The sequence below is a fragment of the Ochotona princeps genome, chromosome 13, assembly GCF_030435755.1.
Source record: "Ochotona princeps isolate mOchPri1 chromosome 13, mOchPri1.hap1, whole genome shotgun sequence".
Lineage (NCBI taxonomy): Eukaryota > Metazoa > Chordata > Mammalia > Lagomorpha > Ochotonidae > Ochotona > Ochotona princeps.
This window is the reverse complement of record NC_080844.1, coordinates 6,024,321-6,037,816: the sequence shown is the minus strand read 5'-3', so window position 1 is coordinate 6,037,816 and position 13,496 is coordinate 6,024,321. Positions and strand designations below refer to the sequence as shown.

Here is a 13,496-nt window from a genome sequence, read left to right as displayed (position 1 = left end):
TGATGTAAATTTAACTGTGAACAGGTTGCTGCTAGACACTAAAATCCCAGCAGAAATCAATCAGAGACTGTACTTGAGTAAATCGTGCAGTTGGAGTTGCACAGAGGGGAGTGGGGCTGGGGCTGCGTGCAGAGGGAGACCGGCCAGAGTTGACAGTGGAGAGAAGAAGTTTCTTTAGGCTGGTTTCTCATAGGTGGCTGACTGTTTGAAAGGCAGCATTAGCCTGGGAGGAGGAGGAGCTGAGGAGCCTAGCTCCTGGAATTGTTGGATGTAAAGCAGGCCACGGAGAGGGGTTTAAACGTGAGAGAAAGAGAAGTCAGAATCTGAGACGAGAATACCCTGTAAGGCCTTGTGGGCCATTGTGTAACTTGCTTGAGGGTTTTCTTTCTTCTTTCTTTCATGTATTTACTTACTTACTCACTTACTTACTTGCCTGAACTGCCAGCCCTAGTTTTTCAAGGGTAGACATGTGTAAAATAAAGGTCATAAGCCAGTCTTTAGTGATCTCTTTGCTGGTTCTTTCATTTCCTGGCAGAGGAAAACTCGAAAGTTGGAAGGAGAACACACAGCAGCTGTCATCTGTGGCTGAGGCTGGGCCCTGAGCGTGTCTCCCAGAGCAGCTGCTGTTGGGATGTTAATGTCTGTCCCTGCTGTGCACAGCCTGCTCGTGCCCATCAGGTTGAACTGGTGCCCTTTGAACTCCTCCAGCCGCTCTCACCTTGTGTCTGTCTTGCTGGGCAGCTGCTTAGCTCTTCTCTGCCGCCAGTGTTGTGGGCTGGACTGGGCTGGCAGTGAGTCTGGGAGGTTTCTCTTGTGCCCAGTGTGTCTGTGCAAGCTTGGTACCCATTGCTACTGAGTGACGCACCAGTGGGGAGACATGGGGGACATCAGGAAACTTCTTTTTCTTCAACATCAACATAGGGCACTGCGCAGTAGCCTAGCAGCTAAAGTCCTTGCCTTGAAGGCACCGGGATCCTATATGGGTGCTGGTTCTAATATGGTGATCCCACTTCCCATCCAGCTCCCTGCTTGTGGCCTGGGAAAGCAGTCGAGAATGGCCCAAAGCCTTGGGACCTAGCACCCATGTTGGAGACCCGGAAGAAGCTCCAGGCTCCTGGCCTTGGACCAGCTCAGCATTGGTCACTGTGGCCAGTTGGGGAGTGAATCAGCGGGTGGAAGATCTTCCTCTCTGTCTCTCCTGCTCTCTGTATCACTGACTTTCTAACAATAATAATAATAATAATAATAAACACAACATCTATTTTATTTATTTGAAAGACAGAGTTACAGAGAGGTAGAGGAGTCTTCCATTTGCTAGTTCACTGGGGTTGCATTAGGTTGGAGCCAGCATTTCATCTGGGTCTTCCACATGGGTGCAGGGGCATAAGAACTAGGGTCATGTTCCTTTGCATCCGCAGGCACCTTAGCAGGGAGCTAGATCAGAAGTGGGGCAGCAAGGACTCCAGCTGGTACCTGTAGGGGATGCCAGTGTTACAGGCTGTGGATCAATCTGTTATGTCACACCAACTCCAGTGAACCTCTTTTTTTTTTAAGTCACAGTTTGCAGGTCCTCTCAGGCTTGGGTTCTGGTCATGTTTACCTAGATTCTGAGTATTCCATGATCTAGTTTTTTGTGGCATTGTGTTAGTAATAATTCATTGTTTTTGTCTAAGTCTGTGGATTCCCTGTTTCTACACATCTCCATTCCCCGGCGTTAATTCCTTAAGTCTCTTCCCCTTTCTAGTTGGCAGGCATCCTCTTTGAATCTGCTGGATGCCCCTACAAAGTTAAGTGCTTCTCAGGCCTCCTGCAGTGACACATGCCACAGGTTGCTTTCCATTCTCAGCAGAACATGATGTTGTGAGAACAATTAGTGCTAAGTAAAGCTCTGAGATCATGTACTGTGCTGGGTACGATGCTCAAGACCCCACCTGGAGCCCTGCATCCCATATCCTGGTGGCTGGGCTTGAGCCCAGCTCCATTTCCCTTTTTAGTCTCCTACTAACGCATCCTTAGGGTGCGGCAGTAGTGGATTGAATCCTGAACCCTTGAGTCAGTGCCTTCCAGATAGGAGACCTGGAGTGAGTTCTGGGCTCCTGGCTCCAGCCTGGGCCAGCCCAGTTGTTGGGAAGGTTTGGGGAGTGAATTCAGCAGGTGGAAAAGCTGGCTTCTGTTCCCCTGCATTTCGACTTAATAGAAACAATGAACTAAAAAGGAAAAAAGAAAGATCCTAGTGTCTGATAATATTTTTAACATTGACCTGGCTTTTTACAAGTTATAATTCGGGGTAGGCACTGGTGCCATTGGGTTTCTAGAACATGATGTAGAGTTAGGTAGGTCTCTGGGTTTAAGTAATTAACCTCAAAATCAGCCAAAAAGTTGTGAACTGTGTTACAGAGTTAGAGAAACCAGCTGGCATTTCCAGGGCAAGATTAAAAGCCTCTCATGGGGACTGGGAAGGAGAAAATGCTAATTCACATTGGGCAGTTTTGTAATGGCTAATTGGAAGGTAACACACTTCTTCAAAGTTTCATTAGTCTATTAATTTAGTGATTTCATCCTGAAATATTAAATGCCACAGTTAACGATTTCACAAGACCTCGGTAAGGGAGGATGAAAAGAAATCTTCCATTTTGTAAAATTTCTTTTGCCTAAATGTGGCTTAACTTCTCCTGTCATTTTCCTGTTTGTTAGGGAAAGTCCGGAGATACTCAGCAGCTGTGGAGCTGTGCAATTGTAGAGAATCAGTGCTTCAGGCTTCTGTGGGTTCAGCCTGGGCAGTTTGACAGACTCGGTGGGGCTTATGTGCTGTGTGCTGGGCACAGAAGGGACATAGTTGTATATACCCTCAGAATGTCTCCAGAGTCTTTGGTCTTCCCTGGTTGGTTTCTTTGAGGTCACAGGTTGGGGTGTCCTCTGAGGTCGATCCTGAGGACAGGCAGAGGAAGGTAGGGCATGGATAACTTGCCCAGGAAACTCCATCTTTGAGGTTAATGGTTTTGCTGTTGAACTTCTGAAGCAACTTTTAGTTATATCTCTAAAAGGCTCAACATAAGATCTGCTCATTTCTTTGTTCCTGCCCTTGAAAACCACCAAAGTAACTTCTGATCTTTATAGAGCCCTGATGGGGAAAATAAGAAAAAGAAAATGGCAGCTGACATTTTACCAACTAGGGGCAAACCTGTCAGACTTTTGGGACTGACTGAGGCTTTCTAAGTTTACTTCCCAGAGGGCCGTCATGGTTAAAAACAGTAACTCTATGAAAAACCACATGAATCTACCTACCCCAGATTAACCAGCCATCACTAGTGAATTTATGTCCAGCGTTTTTGTAAAGTTTGGCCATTTTTTTGAGTGAGTGAGTGTGTGTGTGTGTGTGTGTGTGTAGGTGGAATCGGACTTTGGTGCCACTGTGAGTCTGTTTGGTTTCTGCTTTTGTTGGGAGACTCTGCTCTCTGCCAATACCCTGGTCTTCAACACTACAGCCTGCTAGTGAGACTTCACAGGGCAGATTCAATGTTGATTCAACTTTTTGGCCATTTACTTTCCTCTGTGAGTTTGGGGATTATTCTGCTATGTTAGTCCATAGAAAGTCAAGTTAGAATTGCATAGTACAATAAATTTGCTGTTTGTTGCTCTCTGGTATAAATCTTAACACCATGAGTATCCTATTTCCTTGTGATGCTTTTTCTTGGAGCTAAATTTCAAGAAGTAGAATCCTTAGATTAGAGGGTGTGAACACTTAGAAGCAATATTGTTTAATCATACTGGCGGATTTTCTTTTCTTTCTTTTTTTTGGATAGGTAGACAAAAGCTCAGGAAATGCTCCATTACTGAGCTGGTGACGTTGACCAGCCATGTAGCAATTAAGGTGTAAACAACAATAGTTTTGTCTCTTTTCTGGGGGCGTGCCAATAGGAATAAAAAGGGCCAGGTCCAAGAAGATTTCTGCGTGCGTATGTTCAGCATAGCCTGAGCACCCTGACAGCTGGGAATCCGGTAGCATTCAGCATGGGCAACAGTCAAGTTAGCTATGGCAGAGTTTATGCCATAGGCTCGCAGAGATGCAGAAAGAATTGAGTCACATTGACATGCATTGACCTAGAACATGGCTTAGGAGAATGTTTGTTCAGTGGCAAAGTAGGGTAGAGAAGCCTGCATAGTGTGAGCATTTGTATTTAAAAGTGAGAAGGGAGAGGCACTGTGTGTGTGAGAGCCTGGGGAAGCAGAAGTGCCCACACTGGGAGAAGCAGAATTGTGTACACACACCCCCACCCAGGTCAGCGGATGAGACCAAGGAGTAGGTGGCTAGGGAGGGAGCTATTTTAAGTATTCTCTTGGGCCTTTCTCCTGTTACCTGTACTGATGGAAAGTTTTAAAAGTTGAGATTCAAAGTGTCTAGCATAGTGGTTTCTAGTGTAGGTGTCAGCATTTCTTAAAATCTATTTATGGGTCAGGATTTTTAACCATGACTATCACTTCCTGCATATTTGGCGTACCCGTTTATGCTGACTGCTTTTTATAACAAATATATTGTTCTTAAGTATTAAAAAAAAAAAGTTGGAGGGAAAGGAAATCACAGTGAATGCTGTGGAGCTGTGTCAAGGGGGAAGGAAGTGGTGCCTGGCAAGCTGGAAGGGTCAGGCCGGTGCCTGGCCTTTAGCAATTCTCTGTTGGGTTTCACCTCCCTACTTTCGTGCTGTGAGAACCTTAAAGCTCACCAGCCTTTCTAAAGTCACAGAATGAAAACAAATGTTCCCGAGCTATGGTTATCTCCTTGATCAGTACCCAAGTTGCCATTGGAAACCTCCCAGGGATGGGTGTGTCACTGCTTGTACAGCTCTGGGCCCACAGCCAGGCTGCTCACTTGTGTCTGCACTGCACGTGGTTTTAACTTCAGGTAAACTGGCCGCTGTGCTTTGTTGTTCCTCTGACCCGCTGGGGGCAGGCTCCTCCCCTGTGCTTGTCCTTTCTTCCTGTGCATTGAGTTCTTATGTTGGGATTTATTTTAAATAAAGTTCTAGCTTCTTAAAAATCTGTTTGCTTCCCTCTGCAGCGTGTGTACGATGAAGAAGTGGAGGAGCCGGTAGTCAAGGCTGAGACTGAAAAGACAGAGCAGGTACGTGTATTAAATCCCTCCGCAGCTGAGTGCCTGACACTGAAGGAAAAGGCATACAGGTTTATAATATGACGGGGCTGTGGGTGGGCAGAGTGGGTCTCACGGCAGCCATTGGTCCAACACTTTGATTACTCTACTTATGTTAAGTAAATAGGAAGTTTATGGAAAAATGGAATGAAAAAGAGAAAATAAGATTTGTGGTGCCCCAAACTTCAAATCATAAATACATAAATACATAATATTTTTATGATCTTTTTGGCAACTCTGAACATGTATGAATTTCATATTTTACCCCAGGATTTTATCTTTAAAAATACATTTAAATAAATGTATTCAACAGGCAATGAGACAGGCAGATGGACAAAGTTCCTATTTGTATTCCCGCCGGCTCCTTGAATCCCTGCACCAGCCAGGGATGGGCCAGTCCAAAGCCAGGAGCCACGATCTCCATCCAGGTCTCCCGCTGGGTGGCAGACACTTGAGCACTTGAGCCTGCACCTGCTGCCTCTCAGGGTGTGTGTTAGCAGAGACCTGGGAATGGACGCAGAGTGGGCCTCAGCCCCAGGCCCTCTGCCATAGCGTACAGGTGTCTCAAGTAGCATCTTCAGCTGACCGTCCCCAAGCTTACCATTTCCCAGGAACCTTTAGAAGCATCTTTGTATAACAGAGACAGAGTTCCTGAACTGTGGCAGTGGAATCGAGCTGAGGGCAGTCCATTTTTTCTTTAGATGACCGGATCGTAAATATTACAGGGTTTGTAGCCCACAAAGATCTCTCTTCTTATTCCCTTTTCCTTTTCATCTTCCTCTTCTTGTTCAATTCTTTGGAAAGGTAGAAGCCCTTCTTTCTTTAATAGCTATGCAAAGTCATGCCAGACACTTGCCTGTAGTTTGCTATCTCTGGAATAGAACATTATAGGGATGAGTTCTTCAGACACCTTTTCCCTGTGCCTTCATGAGTGCTTTGGTTCTTATTGATACCAGATCAAAATGCTAGTCACATGAAAACTAGTGTGGTCCACTGGGGAGCCTTGTGGGCACCACAGGATGCGCTGGCCCAGAGAACATGGGCTGCACCGTTCGCACACATTGACGTCTGAGCACAGGGAACTGGTGACTAGGAACCAGTTTTCTCAGGAGGTGGCATGCTTGAGGCCCCGGATTGTAGCGCATTGTGGCTGCTGTGGATTTGGTCAGTGGATCTGAGGAGCTCATTGATGAGAGTAAGACAAGTTTCAGGTGTGAGACTAGTCAGATGAAGGAAGGAGTCAGTGCAGGGAGAGAGAATGCTGGCACTGAGGTCCAGGGCCAGGGATGTTCCTGCTGTGGGTGTGATGTCGGTTGAGAGCATCCCAAGTGGCGTCTCCACTGCTACACTCAACACCCAACTTTCAGGCAACCATTTTTTAAAAGTTACAAAATCTTTATTTTTTAAAACGTCTTTTTTTTTTTAATTATTTACTTTTATTGCAAAGGCAGATAGATACACAGGGAGAAGGAGATACAGAGAGAAGGATCTGTCTGCTGGTTCACTCCCCAAATGACCACAGTGTCCAGAACTGAGCCAATCTGAAACCAGGAGCCAGGAATTTACTTTGGCTCTCCCACATGGTTGCAGGGTCCCAAGGCTTTGGCCCTTCCTCTGCTGCTTTCCCAGGCCACAAGCAGGGAGCTGGATGCGGAGTGGAGCAGCCAGGACATGAACTGGCACCCATGTGGGATCCCAGTGCATGCAAAGTGAAGATTTAGCCACTAGGCTATCACTCTGGGCTCCAAATCTTTTTGCTTTTTTTAAAAAAGAAAACTATTTGAAAGGCAGAGTTACAGAAAGAAGGTATAGATAGAGGGTGTGAGAGAGACAGAGAGGTCTTCCATCCACTGGCTGTCTCCTCAAATGACTCTAACAGCCAGGAGTGTATCAGGAAACCAGGAGATTCTGGGTCTCCCATGTGGGTACAGGGACTCAAGCACTTAGGGCATCTCCTACTGCTTTCACAAGCCATTAACAAGGAGCTGGATTGGAAAACAGAACAGCCAGGACCCGAACCAGCACCCATATGGGAGGCCAGTGTCACAGGCATAGGCTTAACATGCTATGCCATAGCATTAGCTCCAACATTTTTATTTTATAATTGTTCTGCAGGCCAAAGGGGGAAATCTGTGAGACTTCATTTAGCCAACTGTGGATTGAAAATGCTTAGAAAAAAAATCAACAAGGCTAAGTCCTTGGCTTGCATGTGTCAGGATCCTTTATGGATGTTGGCTTGTGTCCCAGCTACTCTACTTCCCATCCAGCTCCCTGCTTGTTGCCTGGGAAAGCAGTGGAGGACGGCACAAGGCCTTGGGACCCTGCACCCATGTGGGAGACCCAGAGGGGGCTTCTGGATCGTGGTTTTGGATTGGCTCAGCTCCAGCCTTTGCAGCCACTTGGGGAGTGAACCAGTGGACAAAAAAATCTTTCTGTTTCTCCTTCTCTCTGTAAATCTGCTTTTCAATAAAATAATTAATTTTTTTTTTTTTTTTAAATCAGGTCCTTATGGAACACATGCAGAGTTTGTTCTTGTCATGACTCCCTACACTCTGTAGTGTAGAAACTAGTTTGTAGCATTTATATCCTGTTAGGTTAACCTAAGTGGTCTAGAGACAATTGAACATTGCTGGAAAGATATGGAACCAATTTCCTGTGAATCTCAAGAAATAAAACAGAAGGAAAGAGACAGAGCTCTGCCAATCACTGGCTCACTCCCTAAAAGGCTGCCACAGTTGGCAGAAGTCAGGAGCTTTATCAGGTCTCCCACATGGGTGCTGGTGCCCAAGCGCTCAGACCTGGTTCTGCTGCTGCCCCAGGTGCATTAACATGACCTGGATAGGAAGTGGAGCATCCGGGATCTGAACCTAAATTCACATGGAATGCCAGCACTGTAGGCAGAAGTTTACCCACTACATCACAGTGGCAGTGCCTAAGGCACCATTGTTATCCGTGGAATATAGTCATGGTGAACCCAGAGGTTGGCCCCTTTATCCCTCCAGTGTCAGGGAAGTGTCATGTATTCACTGTTAGGGGAGGTTGTACAGTTATGCCGCAATAGCTGAGGGGTGTTGGTCCCCGTGCTCCTGAGCATACGGGATCTGTAGATGCTCTAGTCCCTCGTGGGAACCGCCATGGAGTCAGTAGATGACTCAGAGTACCTAGTGCAGTGCAGGTGCTTCCTGAAGTGTTGTGACCCTGTGTTGTCCATGCCGCACTGACTGGGAAAGGCGGTCTCCGCGTGCGCAGTACAGATGCAGGTTTTTCTTTGTGACGTTTTCAGTCTGCAGTTGGTCACTTCTGTGCAGGCCCTGGTTGTAGAGAGCCTATGTGTGTGCTATGGATTTTGTAGATGATGAAACTGGAGTTCTGAGATCACAGACCATCTGCTGCGTGTCCAGAGAGTGGCCACCTCTCAGCCTTACAGCAAAGTCGTTCAGTACAACCTGACTTGTGTTACAATTTCTAATTCAGAGTGTGAGGTTACGCCTTGGGAACACGTACAGGATTTTGTTGGGATGGTAGGTAGGTGTTGGAGATCAAGACTGAATGTGTGGTGTTCCCCCTCACTCCCGGTAGGAAAAGACTCGGGAACAGAAGGAAATTGACCTGATTCCTAAAGTCCAAGAGGCTGTGAACTATGGGCTACAAGTCCTGGACAGCGCGTTCGAGCAACTTGACATCAAAGCAGGGAACTCTGACTCTGAAGAAGATGACGCTAACGAGCGGGTGGAGCTGATCCTTGAACCAAAGGTACTGGCGACTCTGGGTTTGCTTGTCTGTCTGTCGTGGCATCTGTTATGTCTTGGCACTTCCCTTGGGCACACGCTAGCAAGTAGAGTGAGTGTGTCTCTTGGCAGTCTGTGGTTGGCTGTCACAAAGACTGGCTGACACACACATTGGCTGAGCACAGTTGGTCTGAGGCCGCCGAGTAAGGGACACAGAGTCACAGGGCTTGGCTGCCGCTCAGGCTGCCGGGTGCAGTGAAGCCAGGAGGAGGCATTTCCATGAGCAAGCGTGGGAGGAAGAGTTAACTCATTCCAGGGCAAACAGGAGGACTGGATTACTTTTAAATTTGACAAGTGTTGTTTATTTATGTATTTATTTAATTGAAAAGGCATATTTGCAGACAGAAGGAGAAACAAAGACAGAGTTTACTCCATAAAATGTCTTCAATGGCTGGAGCTGAGATGATTCAAAGCCAGGAGCCAGGAGTCTCTTCTGGGTCTCCCACACGGGTGCAGGGGCTCTAGTACCTGTGCCCAAGCATCTGGGCCATTCTCTACTGCCCAGGCCATTAGCAGGGAGCTGTATCGGAAGTGGAACAGCTGGGACACGAATGAGTGCCTACATGGGATGCTGGTGCTAGCAGGTGGCAAATTTGCTTGTTGAGCAATTACTTTGTCCCTGAAGTTTTATTATTTTTTTAAAGTTTGTATACATTTGTGATAAATAATATGTTGTTTTGAAACATTGTGCACATTGTGGAATAACTTAAGCTAATTTTGTTACCTAATACCTCTCCTGCTGATATTTCTGGTGATGAGGTCACTTAAAATCTACTGACTTAGTGATTTTCAGATGCATCCTCAGCTGTGGTCTCTGCATTGTGCCATAGGTCTCTGATGAACTGGGTATTCTTGTCCCTTTGAAATTTCAGATCCTGTGACCTAACTCTGCCCAGGCTCTCCTCCCCAAGTCTCAGCATGAAGAGTTGGGTTTGGAGGGTGGGGAGACTCCTGAGAGGTGCAGAATATTGGGGGCTTGCAGTTCTGTGTAGCTGTGCTAGGACTGCAGAAGGGCTGGAAGGCTTCTGGGTTTGCATATACAGCTGCTGTGAACCATTCTGGAAGAGGCTCACCATGAAGCTAGCAGCTGCTCCTAGTCCCTTTACCCCCATGTTAGAGGGCAGGCAGCAGGGACGAGTCACTCCCTTTGAGTGCTGTGACCAACCAACCATGCTCATTTCCTTTCTGGATTTCTGCTGCAAATGCTCCACAGGTTCTTGCTCCTTTCAGTTAATTAGGCCCCAGGGTGGGAGCTACTTTGTGACTCAGCATCCCTTGGCCAACTTGGCGAAGACTGCACTTCCTTAGCAGTAATGATTTTGTTTTTAAATTTTTAATCCTGTCACATTTCTTGTTTGGAGTGATCGAATGGGATTTAAAAAAAAAAAAGGCAAGTGCAAGTCTCTGGCTTTCTTCTATGTGTTCAGTGGCTTATTTTCCTGTTCCTGTTTGCAGGACCTGTACGTGGATCGACCTCTGCCTTACCTGATTGGCTCGAAGCTGTTCATGGAGCAGGAGGATGTGGGGCTGGGGGAGCTGTCCAGTGAAGGTGCTGTTTCCTGCCAATGCCCAGTCACATTCAACTGTCACTTTCATCTAGTTAACTTACAGTGATGTCAAATGTTGCATAATGATTGTCAGAATCATACAAAAAGCCCCCATTTACATTACACCCGGAATTCCAAATTGTTAATATGCTACTTTTATTTTGTCATTTTCCCCTGCTTGAGAGATATTATGCCCTAATACTCCTCAATACTTGAGTGTTTTTTATTGGAAAGGCAGACACACAGAGAGGAGGAGATACAGAGAGAGAGATCTGTCTGCTAATTCACTCCACAAGTGGCCACAATGGCTGGTGCTGAGCCGATCTGAAGCCAAGAGACAGAAGCTTCCTCCAGGTCTCCCTTGCAGGTGCAGGGTCCCCAGGCTTTGGGCCATCCTCTGCTGCTTTCCCAGGCCGCAGGCAGGGAGCTGGATAGGAAATGGGCTTCCAGGATGTGAAACGGTGTCCATATGGGACATGTCAGATAGAAGGCAAGGATTTAGTCACTATTCTGTCACGCTGTGCCCTGTTTTTTTTTTTGCTCAGATTTATTTTTGTTATTTTTGTTTAGATTTATCTTTGTTTAGATTTATTTTCTTTGAAAACCTGAGTGACAGAAAGGAGGAACAGAAATCTTCCATTGACTGGTTCACTTTCCAAATGGCCTTAACAGCAGATTTGGGCCAGGCTGAAGCCAGGTGCCAGGAACTCCTTCCACGTTCCCTGTGGGTGGCAGGGGACAAAGCACTTGAGCCATCTTGTCTGTTTTCCCAAGCACATTATTAGAGAGGTGGATTGGAAGTGGAACAGCCAGACCTGTACGGGCACTCCCCTGTGGGATGCTGGCATTGCAAGAAATGCCTTAACTCAATAACACCAGCCCTATTTCTGTATTTTCTAAGAACCAGGATATTATTCTCTTATGTAAAATCAGAGTGTAGGTATCAAGATATGGAAATATTTCTGGCCATTATACTATCACGTCGTATTTGGTCAGCTTCAGCTGTTGCCAGTTGTCCTAGCGATGTCCTTTGTGGTCTCTACAGTCAGGAACTCAGCCCTGGCCCACCCACAGTGTTTAGTTAGCAAATCTCTCAGTCACCTTTCGCCTGATAGAACTTCTAAAACTTTCTTGTTTTTCTTCACCTTGACATCTTTGGACAGTACAGACCAGTGGTTTGCTTTTTTTTTTTCTTTCTTTCAAGGCAACATCTGGTGGGGAGATAGCCGTCCCTCATTGTAGTGATCCTTTGAGTTCCAACGAAGAAGTACAGGGGCTGTATGGGAGCCTCTGGTGCTGCCGCCTGGTGCTTTGCATCTTGACAGAAAGCTGTGCTGTTAACCCTTACCTCTCCTCTTCACAGAAGGCTCTGTGGGCAGCGATCGTGGCAGTCTTGTGGACAGTGAGGAAGAGAAGGAAGAGGAGGTAAGAAGGCTGTGGCCTGAGCGGGTCAAGGTGAGCGAGAACCCGTTCAGCAGGCTGAAGATGTCCAGGGGTTGGTCAGAGAGACTGAGCGTCCATCTTCCTTCACCTAACAGAATCAGTCTGACACTTGGACCTAAAGTCATGCTGTGCTTCTAAGGAAAACCTGAGTTACCAACAGGCCTTTTTTTTTTCCCTCTCTTAGGAGTCAGATGAAGAGTTTGCCAATCACAGTGACAATGATGCAAACCAGGTAAGGCTCCTGCATTGAAGTGACTCTGTTTTAACCTTGGCATCAAAGCTCAGCGTGCAGCCAGGTCTGGGCCAGGCAGGAGCTAGGACCTGGGGACCCAATTCGGTTCTCTCCTGTGAGTGACAGGAAACCATTTCTTAAGCCCTATCTCCTGACTCCCAGCATGTGAGTATCAGGGGGCTGGAATTTGGTTCAGAGCTGGGACCTGACCCAGCCACACTGTAGTATTGAATGGGCCTTCCAGCAGTTATTTTGTTTGAGTGACAGAGGCAGATCTTCCGCTGGCTGCTTTATTGCTCAGATGCCCACAGCAGCTCCAGCTTGGCACAGGCCGAAGGTGGGAGCTTGCAACTTACTCTGGATGTTAGCAGGGCGACAGGTATCATCACCCACTGCTGTCCTGGGTGAACATTAGTAGGGAAGCTGTAATCGGGAGCCTAGCCAGGATTGGAATGCAGGCCCTGTGAGAAGAGATGCGCCCTTCCCAAGTGAGGTCGTAACTGCTGCTCCCAGTACCCCCCGCTAGCATTCCTACCAGGGGTAAGACCATGCTCAGTCGTTATTTCTCTGGAGGTAGGCATTGCTACTATCTCATTATTTGCTCTTATGTCCTTGCTGTTCTTATGCTGTGTGTGTCATCATCAGCTTCTCCACACGAAGTAGCTGTTGTCTTTTTGTAGAGGTGGGTGGGGGTGGTGGTCAGTGTTGCCCTCTGGAGATCTAACCTGACATCTTGCCTGCACAGCACACAGCGCAGCTGAGTGAGGAAGAAGAGGATGATGACGGCTGTGACCTGTTTGCTGACTCTGAGAAAGAGGACGATATAGAAGATGTTGCTGAGAATACCAAACCTGTAAGAAGGAGTAGTTGGTTTCACTTGATGCGAGTTAAGAAGTGGACCCTGAGGATTGCTTCCTGTATTGTCACTTGTATGTGTAGCCATCTCATTTTGCGTGTTTGTGATTTTAGTTTGCGTGGTTGAAAATAGTGAGCATCCCTAGCTGCCTTGCAGGGGGGACCTGCTTGTTGTCCAGCTGTGATGGTTTCACAAGTCAGGTCATTCAGAATAGATTCAGCTCTGTGGTTTTGGTGTAGTTTGTTCTATTTTGTTTATCTTTTTATGGTCTGACTTATTCATTTGAAATGCAGAGTGATAGCAGGGGAGAGAGAAAACAAAGAATATGGTGTCCACTGGTTCATTCCCAAATATCACAACAGCTAGGGCTGAGCCTGGCCAAAGCCAGAAACCAGAAACACCATCCATTTTTCCCACATGGATTATAGGATCCAAGTACACGGGCCATCATCTGCGGCTTTTCCAGGTGCCTTGGCAGGAAGTT

The 13,496-nt window shown here is 46.8% G+C and overlaps 1 protein-coding gene across 4 annotated transcripts in view; it reads left to right on the top strand.

Moving 5' to 3' along the window:
• Window positions 1-13,496, top strand: part of WASHC2C (WASH complex subunit 2C) — a 57,130-nt gene that overhangs the window by 1,524 nt on the left and 42,110 nt on the right. For all 4 annotated transcript variants that reach the window (XM_058671110.1, XM_058671108.1, XM_058671109.1 and 1 more), the window contains exons 4-9: window positions 5,057-5,119; window positions 8,726-8,899; window positions 10,390-10,483; window positions 11,845-11,906; window positions 12,109-12,156; window positions 12,902-13,009. In XM_058671110.1, coding sequence (XP_058527093.1) covers window positions 5,057-5,119; window positions 8,726-8,899; window positions 10,390-10,483; window positions 11,845-11,906; window positions 12,109-12,156; window positions 12,902-13,009 — 549 coding nt within the window. The remainder of the gene's footprint in view (window positions 1-5,056; window positions 5,120-8,725; window positions 8,900-10,389; window positions 10,484-11,844; window positions 11,907-12,108; window positions 12,157-12,901; window positions 13,010-13,496) is intronic.